This window comes from Erinaceus europaeus, chromosome 16 (assembly GCF_950295315.1).
Source record: "Erinaceus europaeus chromosome 16, mEriEur2.1, whole genome shotgun sequence".
Taxonomy (NCBI): Eukaryota; Metazoa; Chordata; class Mammalia; order Eulipotyphla; family Erinaceidae; genus Erinaceus; species Erinaceus europaeus.
The window spans coordinates 54,368,581-54,386,492 of NC_080177.1; the positions used below are offsets into that span (position 1 = coordinate 54,368,581).

At 37.6% G+C, this 17,912-nt stretch overlaps 1 protein-coding gene across 1 annotated transcript in view; it reads left to right on the forward strand.

The window, feature by feature from the left end:
- Positions 1–17,642, forward strand: part of DPH6 (diphthamine biosynthesis 6) — a 158,374-nt gene extending 140,732 nt beyond the window's left edge. Inside the window, exons 7-9 of the mRNA XM_007521695.3 lie at positions 7,325–7,419; positions 14,111–14,198; positions 15,354–17,642. Of these exons, the coding sequence (XP_007521757.1) occupies positions 7,325–7,419; positions 14,111–14,198; positions 15,354–15,407 (237 nt within the window). The 3' untranslated portion in view covers positions 15,408–17,642. The remainder of the gene's footprint in view (positions 1–7,324; positions 7,420–14,110; positions 14,199–15,353) is intronic.
- Positions 17,643–17,912: the final 270 nt, after the last annotated feature.

Below are 17,912 nucleotides of genomic sequence, written 5' to 3' on the forward strand. Positions count from 1 at the left end.
GCTGGTTAAACCACACATGGCACAAAGCACAAGGACCGGTGTAAGAATCCCAGTTTGAGCCCCCAGCTCCCCACCTGCAGGGGGGCCACTTCACAGATGGTGGAGCAGGTCTGCAGGTGTCTGTCTTTCTCTCCTCCTCTCTGTCTTCCCCTCCTCTCTCCATTTCTCTCTGTCCTATCTAACAATGACAACATCAATTACAATAACTACAACAATAGTAAAAAAAAAAAAAAAAAAAAAAAAACAAGGGCAACAAAAGGGAAAAAAAAAACCGTTCAAAAAAAAAAAATAGAATACCTAACAGTTAAGCAGACAGCTTATACATTTTATACAGAGTGCACATTTTGCCATATGCAGGGACCCCCTGACACCATGTGGGATCACCATATATGATACCAGGGAAATTCCACAGATCAAGTACAGTAGACTAGGGTGTCTCTCTTGCTCTCTCTGTTCCACTCTCCTTATTTTATGTCCTTTCTCTATATCTGAAAATAAAAATTAAAAAAAAAAGTGCTAAAAAATCTTCATGCATGAAGCTCTAAAACCCAAGGTTCAGTCTTAGCACCATAAACCAGAGCTGAGCAGCACTCTAGTGTAATAATAAATAAATAAGTAAATAAATACTCTGCAGTGGAATCTCTCCCTTTTTTAGTTCCTGGTACAAAGAAATTAAGATAAATAAATCACCTTAAATTAAGAGCATTATACATAGGTTTAACAATATATGTGATACAATTGCACAAACAACTGCACAGATAGTTAAGGACCTAGAAAAATAGAGAGGTATAAAACATCTGTAGTGAAGTGCAGAGTGGAATTGAAAGAGAAAAACATGTAGGAAATGCAAGGGAAAGAAGTTTATCGTGCATGTAATTGGAATTTCAGGAATGAAGGAGAGAGTAAAAAGTAGTAGCAATGTTTAAAGAGGTAATTTTGGACCCAGCTATGTTTAGTTATGCAGATTTTGACAAATAACTTCTCAAATGGTAAAAATTGCTCTCAAAAATAAAAGTGAACATTAATGGATAAATGTATATGAAGAACAGGGAATCTTTTTCCTGATAGTTATAGATAATTATAACAAGCTGAGTGTCTTTTTTCCTTGGCTTCTGCATAATCTAATCTGTGTATATGTTCTTTTCATAAAATGACTACTTAATATGTTCTTACAAATTTAGCAGTTACTTGTTCACAACAGTTAGCTGATGTAACTTGAATTTTAATTCAAGTTTTTTGCCCTCCATTTTTCCTTTCCCTTTCTCATTTGTTCATAAAGGAGACTGAATCAATTACCTGAAGTACCCAAAGCAAAATGATTCTGCTCGAAGAGCTGAATGGCTCATCTGTCAAACTCTTCTTTCTGCTTCTAGAGAGTATTTTAAGCTTAATATTTAGGACTCTGTGTTCTGCATTGTTGATTAAGACAAATCAAATTTTAATAAATGCATAGATTGCCTTATCTTTGTGAATAATATGATTAATCTCATTAAACAAAAGGAAAGATCAACCATGTATTATTCATTTTTCTGCTGTGAGACAACCCTTACTGATGTCAAGGAATATAATAAAAGACTAGGAAACAGGCAACCTTTGAATTGTAGGGTGGGTGTGAAAGGTTTGGGTAAAAAAAATCTATTATATTCACCTACCTCGAAACTCCTGCATCGCCTCTAATGTAGCCCTTGTGTAATGTGAGTGGACATGACTTATTAACTACAGTAAGCTAATTTAGGTAACACTTTAATACATTATTGTATCTAAGAGTAAATGGTTTTATCAAGAGAATTTTTGCACATTATAATGGTTTTCCTGCAAAAAAATTTAATATTTCATCAAGAGAATTATTGGCAAGGTGATGAGAAAAAGATAACCTTGGGCAAGAACTCTCTTTCATAGTTCATTCTGATTGTATGAAGTAAGAGGCAGTGTGAAACACAAATTAGATAGTTATCTCTGTTCCCCAGTGCCCAAGTATGAATCCCACTCTACTGCTTATCTGAAATGCTGATCTAGTAAGTTTTCCCCATGTAAAATAAGAATAATAGCAATAGAATGACACAAGGTACATATCTCAGTATCTGGCACAATCTCAATATTACCAACATCTGCTACCATGACTGAATTTCAGCCATTACTAAACAAAGATCCTGAAACTTTTCTGCTTTACAAAATACAGAGAAACTGGATAGACACTATAATTGAAATAATGATTAAAATTCCGAAGGGATAGCTAACTGGCATATATCAGCATTCCTAAAGAAGACAGCAGTCCTAAACAAAACAAAACAAAAATCAGCCGAAGGAGAACCAGTATACAGAAAAGAGTGAATCAAATAGAGGTATGAAGGGCTGTTCAATCTGGTTTAATAATTACCAAAAAAAAAATTCCTAGCACTGCTAAAACGGTATCATCTGTTTTCCATCTACACCATGCCTCGGCCTCACGTGAGCTTAATGTGCAGTTTGGCGATACGAGAATCCGGCATAAAGCCCAGCCAGTCTATCTTGGCGTTACTCTCGATCGCACTCTGTCATTTCACGAACATCTCATAAAAACTGCAGCAAAGGTAGGCGCGAGGAATAACATCATTGCAAGACTGGCCAGCTCCTCATGGGGCGCGAGCGCTTCCACACTACGATCATCATCTCTGGCATTATGCTATTCCACTGCAGAATACTGTGCCCCAGTATGGTTCCGTAGCCCCCATGTCCACTTGGTCGATTCCAAATTATATTCCTCCATGAGGATAATTTCTGGAACCATCCGTTCCACCCCGGTTCCATGGCTGCCAGTTCTTAGCAACATCGCCCCGCCAGATATTCGTTGGGATGCGGCATCATCTAAGTTCATTTCCCACGTCTATGCTCGACCGGACTTGCCAATATACGCGGATATCTTCGCCCACCCTGTTCAACGCTTGACGTCTCGTCACCCAATCTGGTCCCCTACGCCTACACTGAACTTCTCTGTTCCAGACTCTTGGAAACAGAGTTGGCAGTCAGCTGAGGTAAAGAATAAACACCTCATCACAGACCCCTGCAAGCGTCAACCTGGCTTTGACCTAGCACGTTATGATTGGGCTCTCCTCAATCGCTATCGAACAGGCCATGGCTGGTGCGCCGCTATGTTCCATCGCTGGGGAGCCAGAGACGACCCGAACTGCCCCTGCGGCTACAGACAGACTATGACCCACGTAGTCAACGACTGCCACCTCTCCAGATTCAAAGGAGGTCTCGAAACTTTACATCAGGCTCAACCTGATGCTGTTGACTGGCTACAGAAGAAGGGCAAACGCTAGAAGAAGAAGAAGAATTACCAAACTACAAATAAATGCAACAACAATATATTATTTTGTATCGGTTTGGCAAAATGATCTATCAAACCTCGTCTAAGAACATTGTGCAGTTGGGGAAATAGCTTAGTAGAGTATGTGCTATGCAGACCTAGAGCCACTCCCCATCCCCCATTGTCATAACAGTGCTCTGTCCCCTCTTTATTTTTCAATAACTAAACTTTTTTTTTTTTTTTAGAGAGAGTATAGAATGACATTCTACTATTTTGGAGGGAAATTGTGTAATACCTACGGTAAATATTCCCCTTTTTCGTGAAATAGCAATTCTCCTCTCAGGCCTTATTGGAACATTATTGAGAAAAGTCAGTTTGGGATGTTTGGCATGTGCTTGGAGGCAGCATGAAGAGTCGATATGGCTAAAGTGTGGTGAACACATTATGAACTCTTAAGTTGACAGCTTTAAAAATGTATTCATGGGGGACTGGGTGGTGGCCCACTCAGTTAAACACAAATATATATCACCATGTGCAAGGATCCAAGTTCAAGCCCCCACACCCCACCTGCAGGGGGGACACTTCTCAAGTGGTGAAGTGGGTCTGCAGGTATCTTAGCTTTCTCTGTCCCTTTCTGTCTCCCCTCCTCTCTCAATTTCTCTCTGTCCTATATGGCAATAAAATTGGGGGGAAAATAGCTGCCAGGAGCTATGGATTGGTAGTGTAGGCACCAAACCCCAGCAATAACTCTGGAGGAAAAATTTAAATTAAATATTTATTTCTGCTCAGAAGGGAACACAGTAGATATTGTGTTGAACTCTCAAGCACAAAGTACTGGGTTAAATTCCTAGCATTATATGTGCCAGAATAATTATCAGGCTCTCTCTGTCTTATCTCATTAATAAGTAAATCTTTAAAATGATATTTCTTACTTATTAGAGGGGGAGAGAGAACAGAACACTTCTCTGGAATATGCCATGCTGGGGCTAGAACTTAGGGTCTCCTACATTCATGTTTGGCTCTCTACCCACCATATAACCTGCCAGGTGACTAGTCTCACATTTTTTTATTGCAAAGCTGATAATCAGTTAATTTGGTTTAATGTAATGTATTCTTCTTACTTGCTCCTGTAAAGACTGATTATAGTAATTCTGCATTGCTAATTGATCCAACATGATGATGACCCAACATTGAAGACCCCACACATGAACTATCTACAAGAACCATCTAGTTTTCCTTGCTTTACTTTACTTGAATGTTTGGCTTTAGATTCACATTGCCATGGGTCCTTGGAAGAGGCAATAGAAATTCCATTGATTCAAGTTTTAAGTCCCTACGGGCACACAGTCAAGAGTTGAAATATAATGAATTTGGAATAACACAGCCACACAAATATCCAAAATAAAATAATAAAAATAAATAAATATGTAGCTTTGCAAATAAAATTGAGGAGTTAGACCACAGTCTGTTGGAGAGTGGGCCCACTGCCTGGGAAGTCCAGGCTGTTGTTTCCATGAGGTCTGAGTGGGTTGAACCCAGGCTCTCGCCCCTCCAGGTCGAAACAATGGCAGGTTCCCTAAACCTCATGAACTAATGATGGATGGCTTCTCTGGATGGGGGCTACCTTTCTGCACATGCCCCTCTTCTCCCCTTAAAACAAAGGCCATGGGGAGTCCAGCGGTAGTACAGCAGGTTAAGTGCACGTGGCGCAAAGTTCAAGGACCAGTGTAAGGATCCCGGTTCGAGCCCCCGGCTCTCCACCTGCAGGGGAGTCCCTTCACAGGCAGTGAAGCAGGTCTGCAGGTGTCTGTCTTTCTTTCCCCACTCTGTGTTCCCCTCCTCTCTCCATTTCTCTCTGTCCTATCCAACAACAATGACAACAATAATAACTATAACAATGAAACAACAAGGGCAATAAAAGGGAATAAATAAATAAATAATTAAAAAAAAAAAAAGACCATGAATTACTGTATATTATGTTTGGCCAAACTTGAAAACCACTGCAAACTCCTGTTACTCAACTGCCCCCTCCCCCGAAGTGCCTGTAATTTACTCCCAGGGAAATTGCATTGTGAGCTTGTGATCAAACCTTGTGTGGTAACTCTTCACTTGTGATCAAATAGTTTGCAGGTCAAAATGTGCATTGTCTCCTACCTTATGTTTTTGTTCACTAATCCTTTCTTAAATAAAAAAATTTTTTTTTAAATGTGCATTGTGTTGCTTTGTGTTTGGTTTAATGATTACCTTAACCTTCTCCTTGAGCAATGGGTATATTTATCTACTTTCTCCCTCAATAAACGAGTCGCCCACCTCTCTGAAGCCTGTCCTGGAGCTGGATGAGTTTGACGTGATTCTTACTTCTCCGCACATGTCGCTTCCAACATGCAGAACCACCCCAGGACTCCAAGGGGGCAGCTATGACCTTCGCCACCAGTGGCCAGGGAAGTGGGGGACCCAGAGTGATAGCCCACAACAGTCTATTGAGCTATGAGGACTTTGGACTACTTTAAGTCCACTGGTAGAATCCAAATCAGGGGAAGTTATGAAAGAATGAAGAAACTATGAAATTCAAAATGAAGAAGTTGGAATCAGAGAGATAAAACAATGCCACAGGAGAGTGTTCCCTAATGCTGATTCTAACCATGTACCCATCACAAGAGATTATTTCACTACCATAATCAGTATTTTTAAAGAAATTGTTGTTTCTTTGTTCATTTTAAAGATTTTATTTATTTACTCATGAAGAAGATAGGAAGAGAGAGAAATAAAAAGAACCAGACATCACTCTGGTACAAGTGCTGCCAGGGACTGAACTCAGGACCTCATGCTTGAGAGTCCGATGTTTTATCCACTGCGTGACCTCCCAGACTACGAGTTTATATTTAAGCTACATGTTTGTTTTGTTTCTTTTTAATTTCTAGTTTAGTTAGAGAACCTGTTTATCCCAGCTGTTATGGAGAGTTCTCAGTATCTTAAACTTTAGACATAATAATAATCTCAAGCATACTAACCTAGTATCTTGTGACTTATTTTTTGTTCACAAGCCCAAACGCTTTAAATTACTTTGTCTCTAAGTCTCTGAGAAATGTTACAAACACAACATCATTTTTTTTGTCTCTTCTACATATTAATTTAGAAGTCTAGGTAGGTGTGGGTGGCCACAGGCTCTTAATATATTTTTTAATTTTTTATTTATTTAGTATTGGATAGAGACAGATATTGAGAGAGAAAGGGAAGATAGAGAGGGGGAAGAGACAGAGAGACACCTGCAGCCCTGCTTCACCACTTGTGAAGCTTTCCCCCTGCATGTGGGGACCAAGGGCTTGAACCCGGGTCCTTGTGCATATAACATGTGCACTCAATCCCTCAATTTGGTGCACCACCACCTGGATTCTGCCTCTTAATATTAACATTTACTACATAATGACTTAGTACCATTCTGCCTTAGCCTCCCTGTACATCCAAAACAGTTCTAGGACTTCTAGTCTTTATTGCCACCAGGGTTATTGCTAGGGCTCAGTGCTGGCACTGTGAACATTATGAATCTCTAGTCCACAGTAGCATATATATATATATTATTTGATAGGACAGAGAGAAATTGTGAGGGAAGGGGGGAGAGAGAGAGAGAGAAAGAGGGGGAAATAGATATCTCTAGACTGCTCATGAAGTGTCCCCTCTGCAGGTGGTGAGCATGGGCCCAAACCCCAGTACTTACACGTGGTGATATGTGTAATTAAGCAGATATGCAGCTGCCCAGCATCTGAATATCTAATCTTTAAGTTTTCTCTTTATATAGAAAAATTTTGCTCCCTTACACCTTTTGTAAGAATTTGAGGATTATTAAAATGTATTATAATGTGTTTCAGATGGCTTTAAGTCCACATTTTAAACATAAATTTAAACTGGTTTTCTTGTAACTTACAATTGTTTTGGAATTAAAAGTTCTTTGCATGGATACATCTTAGGACATAATAATGTAAGTTGAGTAAGTTTCTTTTCTATCTAATTTCATATTTTTCTTCTCCCTATTTTCAGCTTTCTAAAAAGTATGGAGTACATGTGTGTGGAGAAGGTGGAGAGTATGAAACGTTCACTTTGGATTGTCCTCTGTTTAAGAAGAAAATAATTGTGTAAGATATCATTTCAGCATTTTATTTCCACCCCTTAAATTTATGTGATGGAAGCAACTTTGGACTAAGCTTGAGGCAACTTTTGTTGGGAGAAATAGAACATGTCCTTTAAGTTCACAAACACTCAATTTGTTTAATACCAGTGATGCTGTTGGAATACTTAAATCAATACCTGACAAGAGGAGGCCTTCATAGAAGGCTATAAACTTTTTAGTCTTCGCACTTTCGTTTACTTGCTGATTATGGCCTGCAGTAAAACTGGTACCTCCACACTGACACTTTTATCCTTTCATGAAGTGTGAATTGCCTGTATTATTTATCTTTCATTACAGCTACATTTGATAAACTCCCACATCAGTAGCCTGTGGGTTTCATGAGCTCCATCCTCATTTTCCATTTTCTTGGCTTTAACAATTTAGGAGGAGAAATAATAGACATTTCTTTTCAAGTATTTGAAGTTGTTTTTACATATAAAGTTTGTTTTTAAATGAAGTCAGTTTGTGGTAAGTAGTGTGATTTCTTTGCCTCAGTTGAAATTGGTATAGTGATAAATAGAAACTCTACATATGCTAATAGAGCATTTGTTCTGCTTTCCCTAGACTCCTTGTTGTGCTCCTTGGAAAAAAGTGTCAGGATGATTCATGCTTTCAGAAACTTCATATGATGAAAGATAATTAGCTTGTTTTATTTGATAGAACAGAGAAAAATTGGGGGAGGGCAGGTAGAGAAGGTGAAAGAGACCTGCCACACCACTTTACCATTCATGAAGTTTTTCTGCTGAAGGTGGGGGCCAAGGGCTTAAACCTGGATCCTTGTACATGGTATTAAGTGCACTTAACCAGGTGCACCACCACTCAGCTCCTACATGAATTTTCTCAAAATATTTATCTAGTGAAACACCACCAGGACACTTGAATATACAATGTTCACTCACTTTTTAAAATTTTTATTATCTTTATTTATTTATTGGATAGAGATGGTCAAAAGTTGAGAGGATAGTGGAGATAGAAAGGGAGAGAGATAGAGAGACACCTGCAGTACTGCTTCACCACTCAAAAAGCTTTCCCCCTGCAGGTGGACTCAACCAGGTGTGACACCACCCAGCCCTTCAGTCACTCTTCTTTCACATTGTTCCAACTTTGTTCCCATGATTAATCATCAACATAATAACGTTTTATTCAGCGTAGATTTATCTAATATCTATTATTTCCCAAACACTCAATTACCATAATTAATGGTAAAAGATAGTTTGTGTCTTCAAAGAGGTAGGAAAAAGAGACATCTATCTGTATGTAATCGTGGTACAAGATGGTAAAAGTAAGAGAAGAATAAGTTTGTATCGGGAGATATTTCTTTTGAGTGCAGTAATCACAAAATGCATTATGAGTTAAGTATGCTTTAGGTTTTACCTCCATAAAATAATACTCTTTGGTTATTCAAGCTTGTAGATGTTCTGATCTCATTGAGTAGAGCAGAGATAGGGGATGTCCAGCCCATGGACTGTACATGAACCATGCAGTCATTTAACTCAGTCCTGCTAAGGCAGCTGCAGATGGGATTCAAAACTCAATAAATCTAGAAGCTTTTTTCATAGAAACATAAAGTTTATTCCTTCGTTCTTTTCTTGTTTTCGTTTTCTTTCTTCCTTTTTACTTGATATGACAGAGAGAAATGGAGGAGGTGTGTAATAGGGAGGGAGAAAGGGAGAAAGAAATATACTCTGATATACTCTGATTACCATGAAGCTCTCCCCCACCCCCACTTCACCCCACAACCCACAGATGAGCACCATGGGCTTGAACCCGGCTCCTTGCACATCGTTATAAGTGCACTCAACCAGGTGCTCCACCTCCCAGCCCCTAAGTGCTTATTTTTTAAGTTGATAAATTTTGTTTTATTTGTCAATAAATTGATAAATAAAATACCAGTACCACCAATATTGTTTACATATCCTAATGGCTCTTAGCAGAAAAAAAAGGTTCCTCACCCCAAAACAGAGAAACACACACAAAGAGAGAACTCATAACTCTGCTGCATGATCCATGAACCTTTCCTAAGTTGTGTGGTGCAGGGCTTGACCCTGGGGCTTTGTGCATGCACTTTACCAGGTCAGCTATCTCCTGGCTCCTAGTAAAAGTTTTTAGAAATTGCAGTGAATACACAGTGGGATATAATAACTTTTTTTTTTTGCTACAAGTGTTCATGATAAGTGAAATAAACCAGAAAGAAAAATATTTTTGGAGGGAGAGGGCCCTTAGTTGTAGGTGAAGTTTGCTGACACAAATTTTGGGAAGTCAGGAAATTGAATCCCTGTGGTGACAATGGTTTAGTAAAGGCAAGATTTCCTCAATTAAAAAAAAAAAGAAGTATAAAATAAAAAAGGGTTCCAGCAGATAGCTCACCTAGTACAGCACACATCTGCAAAGACCTGGGTTCAGGTCCCCAACCATATAGGAGAGTACCATGCAAAAGGGAAAGCTTCATCATCAGAGGAGCAGTATTGTAGTGTCTCACTCCCTCTCTGTCTCTCCCCCTCTACCAAGAAAAACAAATAGTCAGGACTATTAGAGTTACATAAATGTGAAGCTCTGATGACAGATAAATAGAACAAAAAGGGTTTTGACTGGAATTTTACCTACTGAGGAGTCTTGAGGAAAGAGCCATAGCCTAATAGACTACCCTATATAGGAAAAGCACAACTGTTAGTTCCTTGACTTAAAAAAAAAAAAAATCTGTTGTATTAATACTTACTTTAAATATAAGTATTTGCTTACTAGAAGTGAAAAACTAAAATCCACTTTCTTCTGTTAGCATACACATTTTCTTATCTTCATCTACCCTAATAATATATTTGTATTTAAATTATCAACATCGAATATGGGGAGATAGCATAGTGGTTATGCAAAATATACATTCATGCATCATGCATCAAAGGTTTCAGGTTCAATCCCTAGCACTACCATAAGCCAGAACTGAGTAATACTCTCAATATATATATATATATCAGCACTGCTGAAACAAAGTTGGTACTTGTGGGGTGAATAAATAGGTTGAAAAATTGGAATGAATGAGAGAAGAAAGGACCAGCTAAGTTCTCTGGATAAAACACAGCTACAGTTAACAAGATAGTTCTCACCGGGAAGGGTCCCTGCTTTGCCGTGAGCATGACTCAGGTTCAAGTCATGATACTCCACATGGGAGTATTACTATACAAGGAAAACCAGGTGAAGGTGAATCTTTTTTTTTAAATATTTTTATTTGTTCATTTTTGGGTAGAGATCGAGAGAAATTGAGAGGGCAGGGGGGGAGATAGAGAGGGAGACAGAGAGACATCTGCAGCCCTGCTTCACCACTCCTGAAGCTTTCCCCCTGCAGGTGGGGACCAGGGGCTTGAACCCGGGTCCTTGGCGCATAGTAAGGTATGCGCTTAACCAGGTGAGCAGCCGCCTGGCCCCAAAGGTGAATCTTTTTTTAATATTTATTTTATTTATTTATTCCCTTTTGTTGCCCTTGTTGTTTTATTGTTGTAGTTATTATTGTTGTTGTCGTTATTGGATAGGACAGAGAGAAATGGAGAGAGGAGGGGAAGACAGAGAGGAGGAGAGAAAGATAGACACCTGCAGACCTGCTTCACCGCCTGTGAAGCGACTCCCCTGCAGGTGGGGAGCCGGGGTTCGAACCGGGATCCTTTTGCTGGTCCTTGTGCTTTGCGCCACCTGCGCTTAACCCGCTGCGCTACAGCCCAACTCCTGTGAATCTTTTTTTAAAATATTTTTTTAAAAACTGCACAATTTTTTCCACCTACATGGTCATAGCATAACTTAGCACAAAACACTGTACAGTGACATTTAGCAGTGAGGATGAATCCAGCACTTTTCCTTAACTGCTCTCTTACATCTGTTCTGTATCATCTGGAAATACGTTTGAATTTATAGGCCTATTTTCTTTGAGTTTAAAATACTCCACCTATTAAATATTGTTTTTATTACTCGAGTCTGCAATGATCTTATTGATGTATTTGTACATGTATGCCTATAATATGTGTTTAGGAGAAAGTGCACCTCTGTGAAGACATGTAGATAAAATCATTAACATGGACTTAGGACAGTCTCCACAGTTACTGTGAAAATATGAAGTGTTATGAATATGCTTATTTCTTATTGGTTTTTTTTTTGGATAGAGACAGAGAAATAAAGAGAATTCAAGAGACCACAGCACTGAAGCTTCTTTCAGTGCAGTGGGGGTCAGGCTTGAACCTGGGTCACATACATAGCAAAGCAGTACACTGTCAAAATGCACCATCTAAGTGAGCTGTTTTACCAACCTGAAAATATGAAAAAGTTTAACTGCACAGCTATTTGTGTACTAAGAAAATATTTTATGACTGCTGAGGAATATGCTCTATACTGATTTGGGAGAGTTGTGGAGGATGTTGGGGTTTAGACAAAAACAAACCAAACCCAGTCCCTCTAAAAATAAGAGAAGTCTACAAATACATAATTAAGATACAGCTAATGTGTTATGAAGGGACTATAAATGTATTACTAAAACAAAAAATAAGGAGGACTGTCTGATGATGCCAGGGATGACTTCATGGTGATAACACTGGAATATCTGTGTGGATAAGTCTTAGTTGATGGAGAAAATCTGTGTGGTAATCTTTTAGATAAAGTGGAACAAAGACACATGCTCTCTTGGTGTTTTTCCTTTGTTTGTTTTAAAGTGTCGGAGTGAGACCTTACTTGGAAAGTCAAATGCCGTGGTAGAGACTTAGATCTGAATCAGCCAATTGTTTTTTTCATACAACAGAGAGATACTAAGAGGAGGGAGAGAGAAAGGGAGAGAAAGGAGGGAGAAGGAGAGGGAGAGGGAGAGGTAGACAAAGGAGGGAGAGGGAGAGGGAGAGGGAGAGAGAGAGAGAGAGACTCTCCTATGGTACTGCTTTACCACTTGTGAAGCTTCCCCTTACAGGTGGGAATCAGAGGCCTGAAACTGTCCTTGAGCATGACAGCTCATACAATCAGCCAGATGCACCACCATCCAGTCCCCAAAAGTGCTTCCTTTTCTTGAGTTTACAGTTGCTGTTGCTTTGAATTTGATAAAGCAAGATTAGACCATAGTAAATGGAGAACGTCTAGTTAAATGCACATAGTACTATGAAGAAGGGCCTGTGCAAGGACCCGGGTGTGAGCCTCCACTCCCACCTGCAGTGGGACACTTCACAAGCCATAAAGCAGGTCTGCAGGTGTCTATCTTCCCCTCCCCTCTCAATTTCTCTCTGTCCTATCAAATAGGAGAGAGAGAGGGAAGGAGGGAGAGGAGAGAGAGAAAAAGTCTAAGGCTAACAAACTAAAATGGTGGAATAAGGGCATAGGAGCAACAGGGTAAAGCCTCCTCCCTATCATACTAGAAAGTATCTTTTAGCTAATAAAGCCTGTGAAGGCAGATTATAGCTTTCTACCCAAATTCTAACACTTTATTAATCCTCTTTCTGCTATATTATGAGCTGCCCTCCTTTTAATGCTGTGGAAGTCCTTTTAATTTTATCTTTCTCTTTCTTAAGCATTAACAAAGAACATATCTGTTGCTAAAAATTCTTGGGAGTTAATTGACTTGTTATAACCATTTCTCTACCTATATCCTTTCACATAGAAAATAAACAGATTTTGCCCCTGAAATACCACTAAATATGATTAAGTTACAAAAATTGATTCAAAAAATATTTTTTCATTAATGGCAAAGAATAACATAAGGTAAGACTTTATATTGTAGTATTGCAGTGGTTCGGATGTGAGCAGTGTATTAATATGAAGAATGAAATTATTTCCTGAGGCAGTAAGGAAATAGAAATTTCTAGTTTTAAATTTCAATGGACATGCAAGAGACTATTGCTTTCTTAATAAATAACAATTAAAATAATTAGAGTTTCACAAGTAATCTTAGCTATTCATATGTAATTTAAAGGGTATTTTTGATGAAAGTTGAATTAATTTACATGTATCCATATGGTGCCAGAAAGCAGTTCATACCGTTCTACCTGACTGTGGTAATTACTATGTCAGACAATCAATTTTAATAGCAATGATATTGCAGTGTGAAGAGTTCATCTGGAGCTTGAAACCATCACCAGCACTGCTTTTGTGAGGGATAATTGAGATTTTGTGTGAAGCACTGAATGAATTATTTCTTGAAAATGAAAATAATGAAGATAAAGCACTATTGTTTAATGGTTAGTCCATACTAAGAGAATTTGTGAAAATGGAATTGAATAGGAGTTTTAAAAGTCAAAGTTGTTCAGAAAGTTTTGAGTTATCCTGAAAGTTGAACTGTATTTGGGGTGGAAAGTGCACAGAACTTTGGTGGAGTGTGTGGTGACTCACACATAACCATGTGTGGGTGTGAAAGTATACCCATAAAAGGATGAAATTTTGTAAGACGCTGCTAACTTACTAAAAAAGTGAAAATAATAAAAGTAAAATTGAAGAGCTTCACTTTTTCTTATAATTTTAGTTTCCTAAGACCTTATTTTTTCAATAAAATTAGATTATTATAAATAGTTGTTAATCACTACATATTGTATGCCAATGCTTATCAGAACTGTGTGAGAATTTTTGGTCTCTTAATTTCTAAGAGAAGTGATTTAATATAATTCATGTAATAGGTAAATGAGTTATGAATTTTTATATTTCAGGGATTCTTCAGAAGTAGTTGTTCACTCATCTGATGCATTTGCACCTGTGGCTTACCTACGCTTTTTAGATTTGCACTTGGAAGACAAGGCAAGTAAATCTAAGATTCACATTAATTTCAAGAGAAAATTGAATTGCAAGCATAGCTTCTGTATATATAATTCTATCATAGTAAATGAAAATATACTTATTAGTAGTAGTTTCTTGGATCCCAATAAGGAAGACTTTGCAAGTATATATTCTAAAAGTTGTTTATTATATAAAGGATATTATATTTCACAATAGTTTGTAGTGTAGTTACAGGGAATTATACTTAAACAAGATAATAGGATACTATAAAGATGACTATTGAATTATTTACTGCAATAGGAATTAAGTTATAGGGGCTGGGTGGTGGTGTAGCTGGTTAAGTGCATAAACTACAAATGCTCAAGGACCCAGGTTTGAGTCCCCAGTCCTCACCTGCAGGGGGAAAGCTTTTCCAGTGGTGAAGTAGTGCTGCAGGTGTCTGTCTCTCTCCCTCTCTAACACCCCCGTCCATCCCAATTTCTGGCTGTCTCTATCCAATAAATAAAGATAATAAAAAAATTGTTTTAAAGAATTAAGTTATATACACAGCATTTGAAGAAAGGTTTGAGGATGACTTGCATCCCTATTATGCAAAGTGTAAGAGAATAAAGAGAGGATTGAGAGTGGTAAAAGAATAGGGATTGGAAAAAGTCTTCTACATCTTTAATAGCCTGTCACCAGGTCTTCAGACGCACACACAGCCACGTATGTGACAGGGAATCAAGAATCCAAAGGATTCCTGAAGATTGACAAAGATAGCAAAGAAGGAATGCTAACCCCAGAGATCTCAGCATGGGAATGCTTCCAAGGATAAAGAATAGATATTAGTGTCATTTCTCTACCAAAGTCAGGATGGATAAGATTTTAAAAAAAAAAAAAGGTCATTAAGTTCAGTTGGTGAATAACTATGCAGACATCAGTGAAAGAACTCTTTGACTTATAAATCTACTGATTTTGCTGAAATGTGCAAACATAGAAAATCAAAACCACTGAATTCTTGTTTATTCATATTATCCATTAGATGTTCATTCTACTTAAATATTCATTATTCACCTTGCTATTTTCAGTATTTATTTGATCTTTGCCATCCATTTACCCAGTAGCAGAAAAGAATGTTAATTTCTTTAAGATCTGATATGTATTGATACAGTGCTTCTTTACCTTTTTTTTTTGTAGGTGTCCTCAGTTCCTGACAGCTGCCAAACATCTAATTATATATGTAATTCTTGAAAAGTGGTTTTGAACATTTTTATTCTTCTGCCATTTCTAAGTAGCACAATTTTATATAGCATCTTATCAATCATGTCCAGATTTCTCTTTGTTACTTGATATTTATTTCTTAAACACATCTATCTATAACAGAAATTAAAAGAATTATTGATCAGTTGGAAGTTGCGGATGCCGTGTTCATTAATATTGTCAACTTTCTCAGTTTTCTTCTTTTTCTCCTTTTACTTAATCAGGAACCCTCATTTCTATGATTGCTTTTGTTTGTTTGTTTTCATCACACTGGTTTTTATTTATTTTTTTTCTTGTCATCACTGGTGCTTCACTGCTCCAGGTCTTTCAGATAGAAAGATAGAGGTAGTTGCCTCAAATCTCACTTCAGTACAGTGGGGGCCAGGCTCGAACCTGTGCCTGAACATGGTGAAGGAGTGCATTATCCAAATGAGCTATCATACCAGTCTCACACTTACTTTTCTTTCTTGCCTCTTTCTTGTCCTCATTTCTGTAAATAATGTGATACAGAGACATGGAAAATTGAGAATGAAAGCCATTAAGTTTCATCTAGTGGATACCATCAAAGTGATTTGTCATTTATTTTTAATATATTAATTATTTCAACTTTATTAAACAATCAAGATAAATGTCATTAACTTTCACTGGTTATTTTGTAACTTCTTAAAAGTAATATTTTTCGGGAGTCAGGAGGTAGCACAACGGGTTAAGCGCATGTGGTGCAAAGCACAAGGACCAGTGTATGGATCCCGGTTCAAGCCCCCGGCTCCTCACCTTCAAGGGAGTCACTTCACAGGTGGTGAAGCAGGTCTGCAGGTGTCTATCTTTCCCCCTCTCTGTCTTCCCCTCCTCTCTCCATTTCTCTCTGTCCTATCCTACAACGACAACATCAATAATAGCTACAACAATAAAACAACAAGGACAACAAAAGGGAATAAATAAATAAATATAAAAAATCTAGAAAAAAAAGTAATATTTTTCAATATTCCCTGTGCCTACCTCATACATCTTTATTTTAAATAGGATGGTGTTTTTTAATGCACTTTTGGGTTCACATCAAAAAACTGAGCAGAAATTACAGTGACTCTGACAAGCACAGTCTGACACTATTAATATGTAGTGCCATTTAACATTTGTTATCACCCAAAGTCATAGTTTACTGTGCATTCTTGATGTGTAGTTTGTGGGTTTGGGCAAATATATAGCAGCATGTATCCACATAGGAGCATCACACAATTTTGATTCATTGCCCTAACAGTCCCATGTGCACTGCCTTTCTCCTTCCTTTTCCCTCTAACCCCTCGTAACCACTGATCTTTTTAATGATTCTATAGTTTTGGCTTTTCCAGCATGTCATATGATTGGAATCATATAGTATATAACCTTTAAAGATAGGGGTTTTTTTTTCATTTACTAACACAAATTTACAGTCCCTTCATGCCTTTTCATGAATTTTTAAGTGCTAAATAATAGTCCATTGTTAACCATCAATGTGTAGATTTCATGAACTTAAGTTCTCAACTCCCTTAGGTCAATACAAAATAGTAATGAATGATATGGTAAGAGTATACTAGTTTTACAAGAAGCCACCTGCAGTCAGGGAAAGGACAGAAATTATGTAAGAGATATCTCAGGCTTAAGGCACCGCACTGCATATACAAAGCAGTGCCCCCTACCCTCTTTGTCTCTCTTTTTCCTCTTCTCTCTTTTTTTTTTAATGCTTGGATGCTGCTCAGGATATAAGATTGAAATCAAATACCCTTTTATTTTTACCCATATCAGATGAACTTCTGTAACATATTATTTTCTATCTTCTTCTAGCAAAAAAAAAAAAAAATCAGTTTCATGTTATACTTATTTCAGTACTTACTAATTTTATTAGGTGAAAATTACTGTTTTCTTTTTCATTGTAATAACTTCTACTACAGCCATAAGAACTTTTAATGCAAGTGTTTATATGTTACTTTCATACTTTCCTTATAAGATTTTGCCAGCATAAGTCTCTGTTTTGCGTTGCATGCCATTTAATGAAGGCCACTTTCTTGTTTATTTTTCATTTACCTGGCTGTTAGAGGAAAATGCTCTAAGCCAACTGCAGTTTAAAATACAACCTTTAGAGAGCTTGTTAATGTAAAATTTCGGTGTTCACTTAAGATTTTCAATTTTTATATGATGACCTTTAAACTTTTGTGTTGAATAATTAAATTATTTAAATTTTACCTTTAAGTTAGTGTTTTAATTATTAATGTGAGTGTGGAAATATTATCAACTAAACATGGGCTCCTAAACAAAATAACTGAGTAACAGAATGCTCCAGATTAAAAATGGGAAAATACATTAAAATTTCTTTTGGGGCCCTGGCTTTATTGGCTTATGGTGAGCTTGATGCTAAAATGTACCATACATCACTACAGTGACAGGCTTGAGAAAATGAAAAATACAAAGCTTTACATAAATCAGCCAAAAGATCATACTAAAATGCATAACTTTTGACAG